The sequence below is a fragment of the Saimiri boliviensis genome, chromosome 5, assembly GCF_048565385.1.
Source record: "Saimiri boliviensis isolate mSaiBol1 chromosome 5, mSaiBol1.pri, whole genome shotgun sequence".
In the NCBI taxonomy this organism is placed as follows: domain Eukaryota; kingdom Metazoa; phylum Chordata; class Mammalia; order Primates; family Cebidae; genus Saimiri; species Saimiri boliviensis.
The window spans coordinates 57,123,003-57,138,329 of record NC_133453.1 but is presented as its reverse complement, the minus strand read 5'-3'; the positions used below and the strand labels follow the sequence as shown (position 1 = coordinate 57,138,329).

General features: G+C 33.8%; 1 protein-coding gene across 4 annotated transcripts in view; it reads right to left on the bottom strand.

Moving 5' to 3' along the window:
* Positions 1-15,327, bottom strand: part of NCKAP1 (NCK associated protein 1) — a 118,227-nt gene that overhangs the window by 32,953 nt on the left and 69,947 nt on the right. For all 4 annotated transcript variants that reach the window (XM_074399379.1, XM_039469737.2, XM_074399380.1 and 1 more), the window contains 5 exons: positions 10,782-10,927; positions 8,547-8,679; positions 6,019-6,138; positions 2,326-2,465; positions 1,280-1,411 (listed from right to left, as the gene is read on the bottom strand). In XM_074399379.1, the coding sequence (XP_074255480.1) occupies positions 1,280-1,411; positions 2,326-2,465; positions 6,019-6,138; positions 8,547-8,679; positions 10,782-10,927 (671 nt within the window). The remainder of the gene's footprint in view (positions 1-1,279; positions 1,412-2,325; positions 2,466-6,018; positions 6,139-8,546; positions 8,680-10,781; positions 10,928-15,327) is intronic.

The following is a 15,327-nucleotide window of genomic DNA, read 5'->3' as shown; positions in this document are numbered from 1 at the left end:
ACTCCGTCTCAAAAGAAAAAAAAAAAAAAAAAAAATTGCTTCTCTGTGGATTAACGAAGCAGACTGTTTACAAGGGAGCCGTAAACTGAATTCCTTCAACTCACCAATCTCCCACCTCTACCCACTTGAGAATAATAAACACCAGAAGGCAAAATGTCCCTTTGGTCTAAGTTCTAGGGCATTCTGGGTTTTACTGTCAGGATGCCTGACTTACCAAGGAGAACAAAAGACAGTTCATTGCCAGACTCTTCTCAAGTCAACTGATAATTTAACACTGAACTTAGTACCAATTTATATACTGTCATATTCTGTTCTCTAATTATTTTAGTTGTATCTCACCAACTACAGTTCCATCTTTATTATATTATTACCTAGAGTACTTAACACAATGTTAAGCATACGGTGCAAATACAAATACCACCTGTTAATGATGACAAAACTTTGAAAACCCTTTGGCAAAATTTTGTTTTATAAATTGCTTCAAGGCTTTGAAGAAAAAAAATTGTCAAACATTTTTATTAATAAATATTAATAAATATACAACTTTAGAAAAAAGTTAAAGCAGTATCTATAAAGTTGAAAGGTTTCTGACTTATCAGTGTACTATTTCATATACATACACAAAATATATATTCATATTTAACTTAGAAAATTCTAATTAGAATTGAGACCTCAAGAATCTAAAATTCTATTGGCTTATTTAACAGCAACATGTGAATTCAGAAAACATGTAAGGGTTCATCTAGTCCTCAGGTTTTCAAACATTTCACCGTGACCTACTGCAAGACATGCATCTTAACACTGCAAGTCAACACACATGCATATATGCCACAAAATGCTTCACAAAGCAATATATATACTTAATGCACACAGTGTATTGGGGTTTTTTTTCCTATTTTTTTCTTCCTCTTGTCCTTTCTTTCCCTCCCGCTTCTTTATCTAAACTTTGACTACAACCTTATAAACTGATCTTATGACCCTACTGGGTTGCCACCTGCAAGCGGAAATACATTGATTTTCTCCAATCTTCTCACTTTGTATATAAGGAAGCTATGACTTAAGAGATATTAATTAGCTTGCCTGGTGTTACTAGTTAATACTAATAGGTATAAGAAAACAATCTCGGTATTTTAAGTAATTTTCAGTTCATTATTCTTAACACTAAACCAGTTCTACTAATGCTTTTCCTTATAAAAGAAAACACTGTATAGACATTAACAATTAAATAACAAATTCATTACTGAGTCAAGAAACAAAAACAGTTAATATTCTTTCTTACTTGGTAAAGCGTATTTCCAAATGAGAAGTCAAATATTCTCGTGGAGTAAAGGTATGTTCCCATACCACCATGTTTGGTACATAATTTATAGAGAAGCATAACTCAGAAAGTGCAGTGTGCAATTTATCAAGGCTGAAAAAAACATTAATAAACTGTTAAGTAAAATGTTCAACATGTCATCATAGGCAATAAAGAATTAATTTAATAACTATATTAACTTTATTTGGAGATAATACTTGGAGAATTTGATTTTTCAATCTCCGAACTTTTTGAGAAAGTTCAAAATCTTTAAGGGTATAACTAACAAAGAAGAGGAATATTTTAAAGATGTCATCATTTATTTCTACCTTTAGGTAGTAATGACTTTACTGATGTAAAATATAATAGGTAGAACTTATTCTGCACTCATAAAGACAACCACTTGCAATTCCTGTAGTACTTTCTGTTATGAGAGAAGGAAAGTTGGCTATAAAAGGGCAATGGCTTACTCAACTTCGCAAGAAACTAGGAAATTTACTTTAAATAAAAAATATTCACCCAGTTACTATCAACCTATACCTCCCCTCCAAATAATTAAACTAGCAAATAAATATCCCTGAATGCTACCTGGTCTGTTATTTCTGTTTCATAATAATGACATTGGGTATGTTCTAATATGTCACAAACATGCCAAAATAAAGTCTCAGCTATCTGATTTTAAATAAATTAAAAATTAGATTGTTTATAATGTACTACACAAAAATTTTTAAACATATAATTGGCCTTCAGTACTTAGCATAAAATGACAAATATTACCTATTACATATATTTTCTTCTAAAGGCCAAAATCTGTATTTTGAGAGGAAATAAGCAACTAACAAGTTAACTATGCTCTGAAAGATTTTTTTAAATGGCTGGAAAATGAAGAATATACAATTATTAGCATTTCCTCAGTACTAATGTAACAGAAAAAAATGAAATAAATATTTTAAGTACTAATGTCATAGAAAAAAATGAAATAAATATTTTACCTGGAGCAAAAATGTATAATATAAGTGGACACTTACTTGGTCACAACCAGCCTGTTTTTCCTCATGCTCTCAACACCTGGTTTCTCCCTTTCAGGTTCCCCTTTCTTACCAGTCTGTTTTTTTGATTTCTTATTCACTGCTTGACTGATAGTTTTGGCACAATGCTTGGGCAGCAACTAAATTTAGAAAAGAATGAAATCTTACATTACAACAATTACTCTGAAAGCATATTAACTACTCAAGCAAGTATTAGCTGAATCCAGGCTATGGTGCAAATATCACAACAGTATTAAATGACAGAAATATAAGTGAGATATAGAGCTTAGTTAGCTAGCTTGGGTAATGCACACAGCTTGGTGGAAAACAGAAATGGATAAATCTTGAGTGAAGAAACACTTCATAGAGAAAACTCATGGAGGCTTACTTAAATTATTATTAAAAAGACAAGTAAAACATACCAGGCAAGCAAGGAATGAAAAAGAACATTTCACTGGAAGGATTAAATGGCCTTTGAAAAAAAACTATGTAAAGACATGATGGTTCAGAGCTGTAGTGAGAACTACTAGGTAGTGAAGCATAACATGTAAGGTGAAATACAGAGGTTTCAACTATTAGGAAGGGCCTTGAATGTTAAGCCAGAGGTTGGATTGTAAACTGAAAGCAAAAAGACAGAAACAATTTGATATTTTCTTTTCTTTTTGAGACGGAGTCTCACTCTTGTTGCCCAGGCTGGAGTGCAATGACACAATCTTGGCTCACTGCAACCTCCGTCTCCCAGGTTCGAGTGATTCTCCTGCCTCAGCCTCCTGAGCAGCTGAGATTACAGGTACCTACCACCACACCTAGCTAATTTTTTTTTTTTTTGTATTTTTAGTAGAGATGGAGTTTCACCAAGTTGGCCAGGCTCGTCTTGAACTCCTGACCTCAGGCAATCTGCCTGTCTTGGTCTTCCAAAGTGCTGAATTACAGGCATTAGCCACTGCGCTGGCCCTGAAGAGGTATTTTCTAAGGCTAACCCTGACACTGTCAGAAGACAACACTCAGAAAAGAAAATTATAACAAGCTGCTAGAAATAGTTCAGACAGGTATGAAAAAAGATGCGAAATAGGCAAATGTAATAAATAAATGTTTAATGGGCAGATTTGAGATAGACTTCCGAGATAAAATTGAAAGGATTCAGCAACTTAGACATGTGAGAAAAGAGGGAATCAAATATGACACAGAGGTTTCTACCTAACACATTGTTAATATCACTCATTTAAAAAAAAAAACAGGGACAAAGGAGAAATAATTGATTTCACGTGACAGGTAACAAAGTGGGCAATCAAGAAATCAAAACATTTTAGGTAGGAGAGCTTCACTGTGCAGTAGCCAAATGTGAAATGTGCCCAGTTCAAATTCAGCTGTTTTGTAAGATAAACACCAGATTTCAAAGATTTAGTATAAAAGCTACCTAATATTTCATTAATATTACATGCTGAAATAATATTTTGGGGTAGATCAGGTTGAATCAATGTTTTTAAAATTGGCTTCACCTGTTTCTTTTTAAGTTTTGTGTGTGGCTACTACAAAATTGTAAATTACATATGTGGTTTGCATAGTATTTCTACTGGACAGCACTGGGCCAAAGAAAGTTATTTAGTCATTAAACCTAGATGGTAACTAAAGCCATGGGATTGAACCATATTTGGGAAAAAAAGTACATAAGAAATTATTATTGCATTTGTATTGTGACAAAGGAGTCCCTTCCTATGATGAAAATTTCTACGGAAATTTGCAACTTCAAGAATATTAAAGAGAGCAGAGTGTTGAATATCTATAACTCTCATCACAAGAGATAGAACTACTAGAGCATAAAACCAAAATCCACAAATAACACTGACTATAAAATCAAGTTTCAAAGTATCTCCACAACCCCCAAAATACAAGTGAAAGGCAACAAGAAAGTACCAACCACCACAAGATTTATAGTGCCTATATAGAAGAGCAGAAAGAAACAACAGGGAACCTGAAGACAGTGAGAAAGCGAATCCTACAAGAGCCTTAGGTATTCACTTGAAGTATAGAGGACTTAAAGAGTCTACAGTAAGGCCTCTTGAGGTTTGATGAGGCTGCAGCAGTTTAGTCCTGACTATCAAAATGATCAGCCAGCACCCTCTACTAAGACAGTACCCATACTGGGGACAAACTGCTGGAAATGAAATAGAAATTAGAGCAAGATATGGGCAACAAAGATGGAGGAAAGAGAAGATGCAAGTAAATGGGAGTGTGTGTGTGTTGGGGGGGGGGGGTAATAGAGTCAGCAAATCTAGAATACCCAACAATAGTATTTATTAATGCTAAATAGAAAAAACAGGGCAAAATTTGGCTCACCATCTATTTTTGAAAAAATTTTAATGAAACACAGCCGCTTATTTGTTCACATACTGTCTATAACTGCTTTCCCAGTATAATGACAGAGCTGAGTAACTGTGGACAGATACCATGTGTTGCACAAAACCTAAAATATCTACTTTCTAGCCCTTTACTAAAAAAGTCTGCTGATAGAGAATGAGCTTCGAGGAATTAAAATCACTAGAGAGATAACCAACATGTTAAGCAGCTAGGAGCATCGAACATTTGTACAGAAAGAGTAAATGAATGTTTCTAGCGGTAGAACTTGTAATACCCATAGTTCAGTATGGTACAACCCCTCCCCTCCGATACCCACACATACGCAGAGGCAGTAATGCAGAGAAAATGTGCAATTTTTTTTAACCTTTCTCAATAATTATATGTTGGTGACAGAATTAATATTATTGAGATTATGATGCATTTATATTTGAAGTAAACCTGTGATTACGAGAATTACAATTCTTCCATCTTCTGGGTCCTTGAAAGCCAGATTCTCAGTAAGGAAGAAAGATGACACTGATGTAACATAGAAGAGGATAAAGAATCTGGTAGTCCTAAATTTGAATTAGAGATATCAGTACAATCCTATGAATGACTGGGAATAAATTAATCCTGATGAGCCTATATGAGAACAATAAGCATCTCTAATATCCAGATTTGGGTCTTGAAATACCATTTCCCACTAAAAGCAGCAGCTGATTCTAGGTGTGAAAAGATGAAGCTGGTACATCTTGTCACACCAGATAACAAGAAAGCTCTCAAGTGACTAAAAGGACTCCCAATAGCCAATGATGGGGCAATCTGAGCTTCAATACGAATTTATAAGTACAATGGATTGAAAATCACCAAATATGCTTAATTCCATCAGTTCATAATAATATAATTTATCAGTCACCTAGAAAATAAAGGCAAAGAATCAGGCATTTATTTTCTTTTCCTTTACAAATTGTACCACTGGATAAACAAGTAGTAGATGAGGAAATCTTTTTAAAAATGTATCACAACTAATATACGTAAAACAACTGACAGAATATTTTACAACTTTCAGTGAAATAGCAGAATCAGGTGCTAACAATACACACACAAAAAAACTGTACATGTCTGATGAAAGAACACAAACAGTATGCAGAGTCTTACCAGAAAGTTTACATCTAAGAAATTATACCTATTAATGGAGTTTGACAGCAGAGGTATGTGCTTTACTAACAGTGTAGGAACTAAAGAATGGAAAGTAAAACAACAACTGGATAACAGCACATTTTCTTGCCTTCACACACACATTTCCTTGCCTTCACACACACATTTCCTATCTGTTGGAAACATTTAAATTATTACCTGGTCACTAAGAGTACACTGCTCTGTGCAAATATCAGTGATGAGATTTCGAGCTTGTTTGGCCATTTCATCTAGGAACATATTACATAAGGAAAGACTGCGATCTCCAATATGATGTCGCTGTTAAGGCAGAATAATAATAAGTTATAAAGAAAGTACTTTGAATTTAAAAAACTTCTAAATAGACATGAAAAATTAGGTTTAAGGCACAGTCTGCAGTAAGAAGTGAGGGTGGGAGATGTTAAAGAGTGCTTTTGCCTCTTGTAACAACTAACCATGCTATATTTGAACATAAATGAGATCAAGTACTTGGTGATTATGAAAGCAATGTGTAACTGGGAGGAGTCTTGAAAAAAATCAGTATTTTGCTTAACATGAAAAGCTATGTATTTAATTTTCAAATTCCACAAAGTCCTATGTATTTAGTTCTTAAATGTTAAAACAGTAAACATATAACATGAAAGAAAACAGATTTTGCATTCTGTTTCCAATCTTATTTCATTTAAAATCTAGGTCTATTATAAATATGTATAAATTATGAAACAACTTTGTAATTGTATAAACAGGAAAGAAGCGCGCCAATATTTAAATTAAATGGTGAAAAATCAATTTGGTAATAAAAAGTCCATGGCATTCAAATCTCTAAAATCGAACGCCATTGTTCCCAGAAGGAAAAAAAAGCTGGCCATGCTCCATCTCGACAGGATTCTGTCTCTTTTTAATGGGTTGTAATCGTTTCATGTTTTTTTTTTTCTTATCTATGGTAACTGGAATGTTAAGTATAAAACACTGCAAATTTTTACATCATATATTTGTAATATTTTACAAAGAAATAAAATTTCTAGAAGTTTTCCTACCCTGATCTTCCATATAATACATATGATATATGTAGAGCTTACATACAGTATTTCTATGATGAATGTAAAATACGTAAAATATAAAAATACTTGAGCATACAAAATAACTTTTTCTAGATCTATTATGATACCTAATGCATTTTATTTAAAATGCCCTATAAAACTTTAATAGAAAGTCAAACAAAAAAAAAAAAAAGATTTATAACCTGATACAATTAACTATTGGTTCACCTTAGAAAATATTTCAATTAATAAACACTTAATGTTCTGTTTAATCAAATTTTGACTCCTGAAAGATAAGACATATATCTTCTGCTATTAATTCTTCCTAAAAAAAAAGAATACCGAATTAGGACTGCTTTGAATTTGTTCTTTACAGATACTAACTTATTTAAAATACAAATCTGATTTTACTACTCCCCTTCAATAGCTCAGAAATGCTGAAATGGAGAAAAACTACGGTTTCTTAGCATGTCCTACAAGTCTCTCTATTATCCGATCTCTAGCCTTTGGCTACAGTGCTGAGAGTAAAATTTAGGAGAACAGTGGCAGAAGCAAATAGACCACTTAAGTAATCCAAGCAAAAGATGAACTCCATATATAGTACATATGAAGAGTATCATAAATCTGAACTGTAATAATGATAACAGGAATGGAAAGTAAGAGGATGGATTCGGGACATGACATATAAATAAAATTAGAAGTACTTTATCGGTAATTTAATGAAAAGAAATTTGATGGTGAGAAAACAGTTAATAATGTATCTCAGGTGTCAAGTTTGGGAGAAAAAATCTATTAAATCTAAAAAATTTATAAATCTATTAAAATTGGTGGTATTAGTATCCTCACAGGTATAAATTCTAAAAGCAATCCCTATAAACTTCCTGTAAGCTAACTTCTGTCTCAAAGTTGGTTTTTCCCTGGAATACTGACATACAATCTGCAACAGATGTTGTCTAATGCTTACAGAAATGGACAATGTTACTGCTATCTCTAAATTCCTTTTCCACAAGTTCTGTAGTTTTAAGTAAAAGGACTAAACACTAAGTTAAATTATAAAGAAATACACTATTTAATCTTTATATTCCTATCACACTTAGAAAACATTTCTTAAAGATTAGAAGAAATACTGAATACATTTTTCACAGACACTTGGCATTAATAAAATTACCAAGCAGTTCATTTACTCTGCAACTGTGTGTGTGTATGCACATGTGTGTATCCCACAAATATCAGCAAATCTGGAATTTGTTTAATATATCTATTAGTAATTTAATCATAACAAGTTAGTGAATCTCTCTTTGACCTGTTTATGTTTATGCAATAATCCATACATTTAATTTTTGATTCCTTTCCATGACAGTTTAAGAGGAAAATTAAGTATACAAAATTAATTACTATATCAATCTTTTCCACAGATACTAATACCTGACCCATCATTTATCTTAAAGAAGGAAATTCCAAGTGACTTTATATGTTCTTATTACATGTATATTTATCCATATATATATTAAGCCTATATATCTATTCAAACATTTTTCTGATTCTGCATAGAGATGTATTCCATGAGAAGCTAAATTAGGTACTTATAACTGTAAAATTTGGTTGGCTACAGGTTTGATCTAGTTAACTTTGCATACCATGTAACTCACAGTAGTATACTGTAATTACCTCTTCTGGACACAGTTCATGGGTGCAACTCATAAAATGAGTGCAAAGTAGTGGAAATGCAATTGAGTATCTTGACTGAGAGGGTAACTCCAAACACTGCTGAAACATCTTCTCAAAAGCACGACTATAAAAACTATATAAACAAAAATCAGAATCAGAATTTTTACACTTAAAATAAAAGTTTTCTGATATAGTACCTTACAATTAATTTGATTCAAGTGAATGAAAGATAACTGGTAGCATTTATTTAAGAGAATGTTTTCCCCCAAAGTATTTTTACACACCAATAATTATCCCAGAGTAATAAAAATATTTTTTATATAACATTAACAAAAATTTTTTTAAAATAATAAACCATATATATGGCCCCTTACATCAAATTTCATTACAGCTAAGTCACTATAAACGGAAAAAAAAAACACCATTATTAAGGCCAGGTGCAGTGGCTCACACCTATAATCCCAACACTTTGGGAGGCTGAGGCAGGTGGATCACTGGAGCCCAGGAGTTCGAGACCAGCCTGGGTAATCATATGCCATCAATTTTTTTTTTTTTAACTTCTTTTAGACAGAGGGACATTTTGTGGCTAGAGTCACGGCTGGAGTGCCGTGGCACAATCACAGTTCATTACATCTTTAACCTCTTGGGCTCAAGCAATCCTCCACCTCAGCCTCCCATGGTGCTGAAATTACAGGCATGAGCCATGGCACCCGGCCTGCCATCAGTTTTAATTTGCATCTATATTTAAGATGTTAAATCTAAATATAAAAGAATATGAGTCAATAAAACACTTTACATCCTACAGCAGTAAGACAAACAGAAGTAATAAACATTTCTTTATTTTGATGTGACAGGCAAAACAGAATGCTACTATGAAAAAATATGAAAAAAATTTAGGTATGACTGAAAATTACAAATTTCAAACATTACTCAAAGTCCTTTCAGTTCCATGAAAGGGGATATGACTTTCTAATTGTTGTATTCTTCTTTTGCAATAGGATTCTTTGCATAGCTAAACATACCTAAACATATAATGTTCCATTTTCTACCTAAGGTAGACTTTGTGTTAGACAGACAGTAGTCTTGGGCTCCAAACAATCTTAAAAATTCTTGCAAATTTGACCTGTGATGTGTCTAAACCTAAAAAGCATATTTCCTAATGTGTTTCATTATTTTAAGAGATATGCTTTCTCTATCTGGTGATTTGAATTTCTTCTGTGATTCTGCTACTTCAAGCCTTCCTAACAAACGCTCAAATCATCATAGATTATATTATTTTCCAAAATAAATGCAGTGAGAAGCTTTTCATGATGATCTCTATCCAATACACAGAAACTACTATCACTATCCATTGAGATCATTTCAGCATTTTAGAAATCAAGAGGCCTACTAGGTTATTCCAGTCCTCTTTCCAAAGGAAAAAAAAAAGTACAAGAAGCAAAAAATAGAGCTGATATTATACAACTCTGAAGCAAGAATACTTGAGTTTGAATCCCAGCCCCACTGGTATGTATGTACGTATGTATATATGTATGTACGTATGTATGTATTTAAGACAGTCTTCCCTCTGTCACCAAGGCTGGAATGTGCAGTGGTGCGATCTTGGCTCACTGCAAAAACCTCCGCCTCCCAGGAGGTTGAGATGGGGTTTCACTATGTTGGCCAGGCTGGTCTCAAACTCCTGACCTCAGGTTATCCACTCACTTCGGCCTCCCAAGTGTTGGGATTACAGGAGTGCGACACCGCACCTGGCCACCCCACTGTTTATTAATCTGATCACAACCAAGTTGACTTATTCATTAAAAGATTTATTAAGTAACTACTATGATAGAAACTAAGAAAACAAATTATAGTCATTTGGGACCACATTTTCTGGGAGAAAAAGAGGGAAGAAAAGTAAACTAAGTATAACAAAAAGATTACAAAAGAGGAGAGCAAAGCACAATGCAGGAAGCAGTCACATACCATCTTAATATTTAGATTAAACTTAATACCATAAAAGTGGACTTACTAAGTATTTAATTTCCAACACTTGCTCTATTTGACCCTGATCCACAACATTTTTTTGCCTTAAGTCTAATCATGCAAAGAAGGGCCTGTAATTTGAAGCGATTGTTTTCAACTCCTCAAAAAAATTTAAGAAATATAAGTCACATGACTAAGTTGCTCTCTGAGAGAATTAAAAATAGACATAAAATCCCAACTTGGTTAAACTTTGAGAAATTTACAACATACCAAAATATGGAGAGATCTGATGTTTCCACCAACATTTCCACCAAGGAATCTACCATTTTTGTATGAAAAATTATTGTATTCATCATCTTTCCAAGTTCTCTGTGATCTGCAAGGCCAAGTGAAGCCTTAGAGACACTAGTATATGCCTACAAGGTACAGAGAAAACAAAAGTAGTTTAGGTAGAAATCAATGACTTTGGACTTCTCATTTAACAGGGGGGGAAAGCATTATTGAAAGATATTTAAACTATTTACTGTGACACTGTCAGTAGCATCCATTGTGTTAGTTGTCTGTAGTGACCCTAACTTGAAATTCCTATCAAGAATTTATTTAGTAAACCGGAATTTATTTAGTAAACTCTCATAAAAACAGAGTCCAATATATAAGTCCTTCATAATGAACCTCAAAGGAATTGAAGTTATAATATCTAAAGTATAAAACAATTAACTGTCATGTTAACCATACCAAAAGAAATGTTCAATCTAATTTAAGAGACAAAACATACACAGGAAGCAATCAGATAAAAGTAAATACTGCAAATGTTAATTCAATGAGGCTTTAGATTATACTGATTAACTAAAGACTGGATCATATAATATACTGTATTAATTTGACAAATTCTAGAAAAGTACTGAAGATAGTAAATTTTAGTGTAGTTTCACCAAAAAAGTGATAGAACTAAACAAAAATCATTAAGATAGGTTGTGGAGAAATAAATTCTATAACTGGGATAATCACAAAGAGCAGATCATGTCCATGGAGTGGGGACATTTCAGAAAGGCATAGAATAAGAATAGAAGGGGTGCCTACATAATAAATACCGCTTATTATCACTAGAGTTTGACTGCAAAGAAGAGAAGGGAAATAGTAAAACAGATTCAACCGATCATGAACAGGCTGTATACCACGTTAAAGAATTTAAACTTTTTAGTGAAGCATTAAGGATTCTGCGTGGTGGCCAGTTTTTGGTTTAGAAGGATTATTCTGTATAGTGGGGAAAAAAGGGAGGCATGACTGGGAAGGGAAAGGAAGCAGAAATCTATTAGAAGGCAGTAGTGGCAATAAGACAGGATTACGATGGTCTGGTTTTGAGTAATAGTAGTTTAAAAGAGTTTAGTCTGGGAAATAATTAGATATAGTGGGCAACAGAAGAATTAGAGATGATAGTCAGGGTTCTGGCTGTTGGGAGATACTCCTGCATGGGTCTCATGCTCCCACACATCTTGTTGGGTATGTCAAGAAGGCAAGGCCTGAGCCATTCATTCCCTACGACATTTCTTAGGGTTATACTTGCAGCTATCAAATTTGAGGGATGAGGTAATGTCTCCCTTGGAACAAAGAGCAAGTATGCTATGGCTGATGATAAAATACAAGGTTCCTCAAACTTAGTGCTCCTTATCTACAACACAAGCCCAATGCATGCTCAGAATTCATTTTGGATCCTCTGTACTACCCCTGCAGAGCTTAGAAAAATAGCAGAAATAATGCATGTATGCTGATGCCCATGCTGCTTTCTATACAGTGAATTAAGTCTTTTGTCTTTTGTCTCTGACCCTAGGAGCTCCATATCTTTTTGCCAGTATCCATGAAATAGTGAGAGAGTAAACTATTACTTTTTAAGTAAGATAAAAATTAAATCTCAAACCCCACCATGGCAAGGGGCCTTTAGGTGGATGATGTTATTATTCAATGAGACAGTGACATCACAAAGGGAACTTTTGTATTTTGTTGTTTCCGTCTACCAGAAAAGAGGAAGGAATGAGGAAGAATGATGTCAATAATCTGATGACAAAATATGCTTGACATTTATCACAAACTAAGCCTAAGGAGTTTTACTTACCATACTCAGCTTTAGAGTATAAACAGGAATTAGCTGTAGCTGTGGCCATGAATTCAATAAAGAGTTCCATTAACTGTCCCATTTTTTTTTTTTTTTTTTTTTTTTTTTTTTTTTTTGAGACGGAGTTTCGCTCTTGTTACCCAGGCTGGAGTACAATGGCGCGATCTCGGCTCACCGCAACCTCCGCCTCCTGGGTTCAGGCAATTCTCCTGCCTCAGCCTCCTGAGTAGCTGGGATTACAGGCACATGCCACCATGTCCAGCTAATTTTTTGTATTTTTAGTAGAGACGGGGTTTCACCATGTTGACCAGGATGGTCTCGATCTCTTGACCTCGTGATCCACCTGCCTCGGCCTCCCAAAGTGCTGGGATTACAGGCTTGAGCCACCGCGCCCGGCCGACTGTCCCATATTTTTAAAGAGCAGAATTTACTCTTCTCATCAGAACATGGGACATTCTCCAAGAGAGACCATATTTTAGGCCACAAAACAAAGTTCAAAAAATTAAAATAATATCAAGTATCTGCTCTGACCACAGTGCAATAAAACTAGAAATCAATGAGAGGAACATCGGAAACTAACGTGAAAATTAAACAACATGCTCCTGAACAATCTAGAAATTAGGGAAATAAAAAATTTATTGAAACAAAAATAGAAACACGATGTACCAAAACCCATGGAATACGCAAAAGCAGTAGTTAGAGAAAAGTTTATAGCAATAAACACCTATATTAATAAAGTAGAAAGACCAAATAACCTACTAATGTACCTTAAAGAACCAGAAGAGCAAGAACAAACCAAACCCAAAGTTAGCAGAAGGAAATAAGTAATAAGATTAGAGCAGAAATAAAGAAAACTGAGACTAAAAAGAATACAAAAGCTCAACAAGACGAAAAGTTCATTTTTTGGAAAAACAGAACAAAATTGACAAATCTTTTAGCTAGATTAAGATAAAAAAAAGAGAGAGGACTCAAAAAAAATCAGAAATGGAAAAGAAGACATTACAACTGATACCAAAAAACTTCCAAGGATTAGGGATTGTGAGCAACTACATGACAATAAACTGGAGAACCGAAACCAAATGGATAAATTCCTAGACACATACATCCTACCAAGAAGAAATGGAAAACCTGAAAGAACCAATAACAAGTAATGAGATAGAAGCAGTAATAGAAAGCTTCCCGTGAGAGAAAAGCCCAGGACCCAATGGCTTCACTGCTAACTCCACCAAATATATAAAGAACTATACCAATTCTACTCAAACTATTCCAAAGAACTGAGGAGGAAAGAATACTTTCAAATACTCATTCTACAAGGCCAGCACTACCCTGATACCAAAACCAGAAAAGATACGAAACTACAGGAAAAGAAACTACAGGCTATCATCACTTGTGAACATAGATGCAAAAATGCTCAACAAAATACTAGCATACAAATTCAACAACACACTAAAAAGATCATGATCCAGTGAGATAAATACAAAATGGTTCAACATATGCACATCACCAAGGACAAAACTGCGTAATTTCAATAGATGCTGAAAATGCATCCAACGAAATTCAACATCTCTTCATAATAAAAACTCTTAATGAACTAGGTATGGAAGAAAACAATAAGGGCCATATGTGATGAATCTGTGGCTAGCAACATACTGAATCAGGGAAAACTGAAAGCATTTCCTCTGAGATTTGGAACAATATACGGATGCCTGCTTTCAATACTTTTATTCAATCACAAGACTGGAAGTCCTAGCCAAAGCAACTAAACAAAAGACATACATAAAAGGCATCAGAATTGGAAAAGAAGTCATCAAATTGTCCTTATCTGAAGAAAATTGTGATCTTATATTTACAAAAACCTAAAGACTCTATCAAAACACTATTAAAACTGATAAACGAATTCAGTTTAATGACATAAAATCAATATACAAAAATCAGGGGCATTTCTGTGAGTCAACAGCAAACACGCTGAAAAATAAATCAAGAAATCTCATTTACAATAGCTACCAAAAAAAAAAAAAAAAGCCTAAAAGTAAACTTAACCAAAAAGTGAAAGTTCTCTACAATGAAAGCTGTAAAACATTGATGAAGGAAACTGAAGAAGACACAAAGAGATAAAAAGATATCTCATGTTCATGGATTGGAAGAATCGATATTACTAAATATACCACCCAAAGTGATCTACAGAGTCAATGTAATCCCTAAATACCAATGACATAGTATACAGAAATAGAAAAAAAAATCCTAAAATTCAAATGGAAAAACAACAACAACAACAAAAAACTAGAAGAGCCAAAGCAATCCTGAGCCAAAAAGTACAAAACAGGAGGAATCACATTACCACATCTCAAAATCTACTACAAAGCTATAGTAATCAAAACAGTATGGTGCTGGCATAAAAACAGATAAAAATATCAATGGAACAGAACAAAGAACCCAGAAATAAATCTGTACATTTACTATCAGCTCATTTCCAACAAAGATGCCAAGAATATACATTGAGGAAAGGACAGTCTCTTCAATAAATTGTGCTGAGAAACTGGATAGCCACATGTAAAAGAATGAAACTAGACCTCTATCTCCCACTATATTAAAAAAAAATGATATCAAAATGATTAAAGACTCTTTAAGACCTGAAACGATAATACTACTAGAAGAAAACACTAGTGAAACATGATAGAATATTGGTCTGGTCAAAGATTTCTTGAG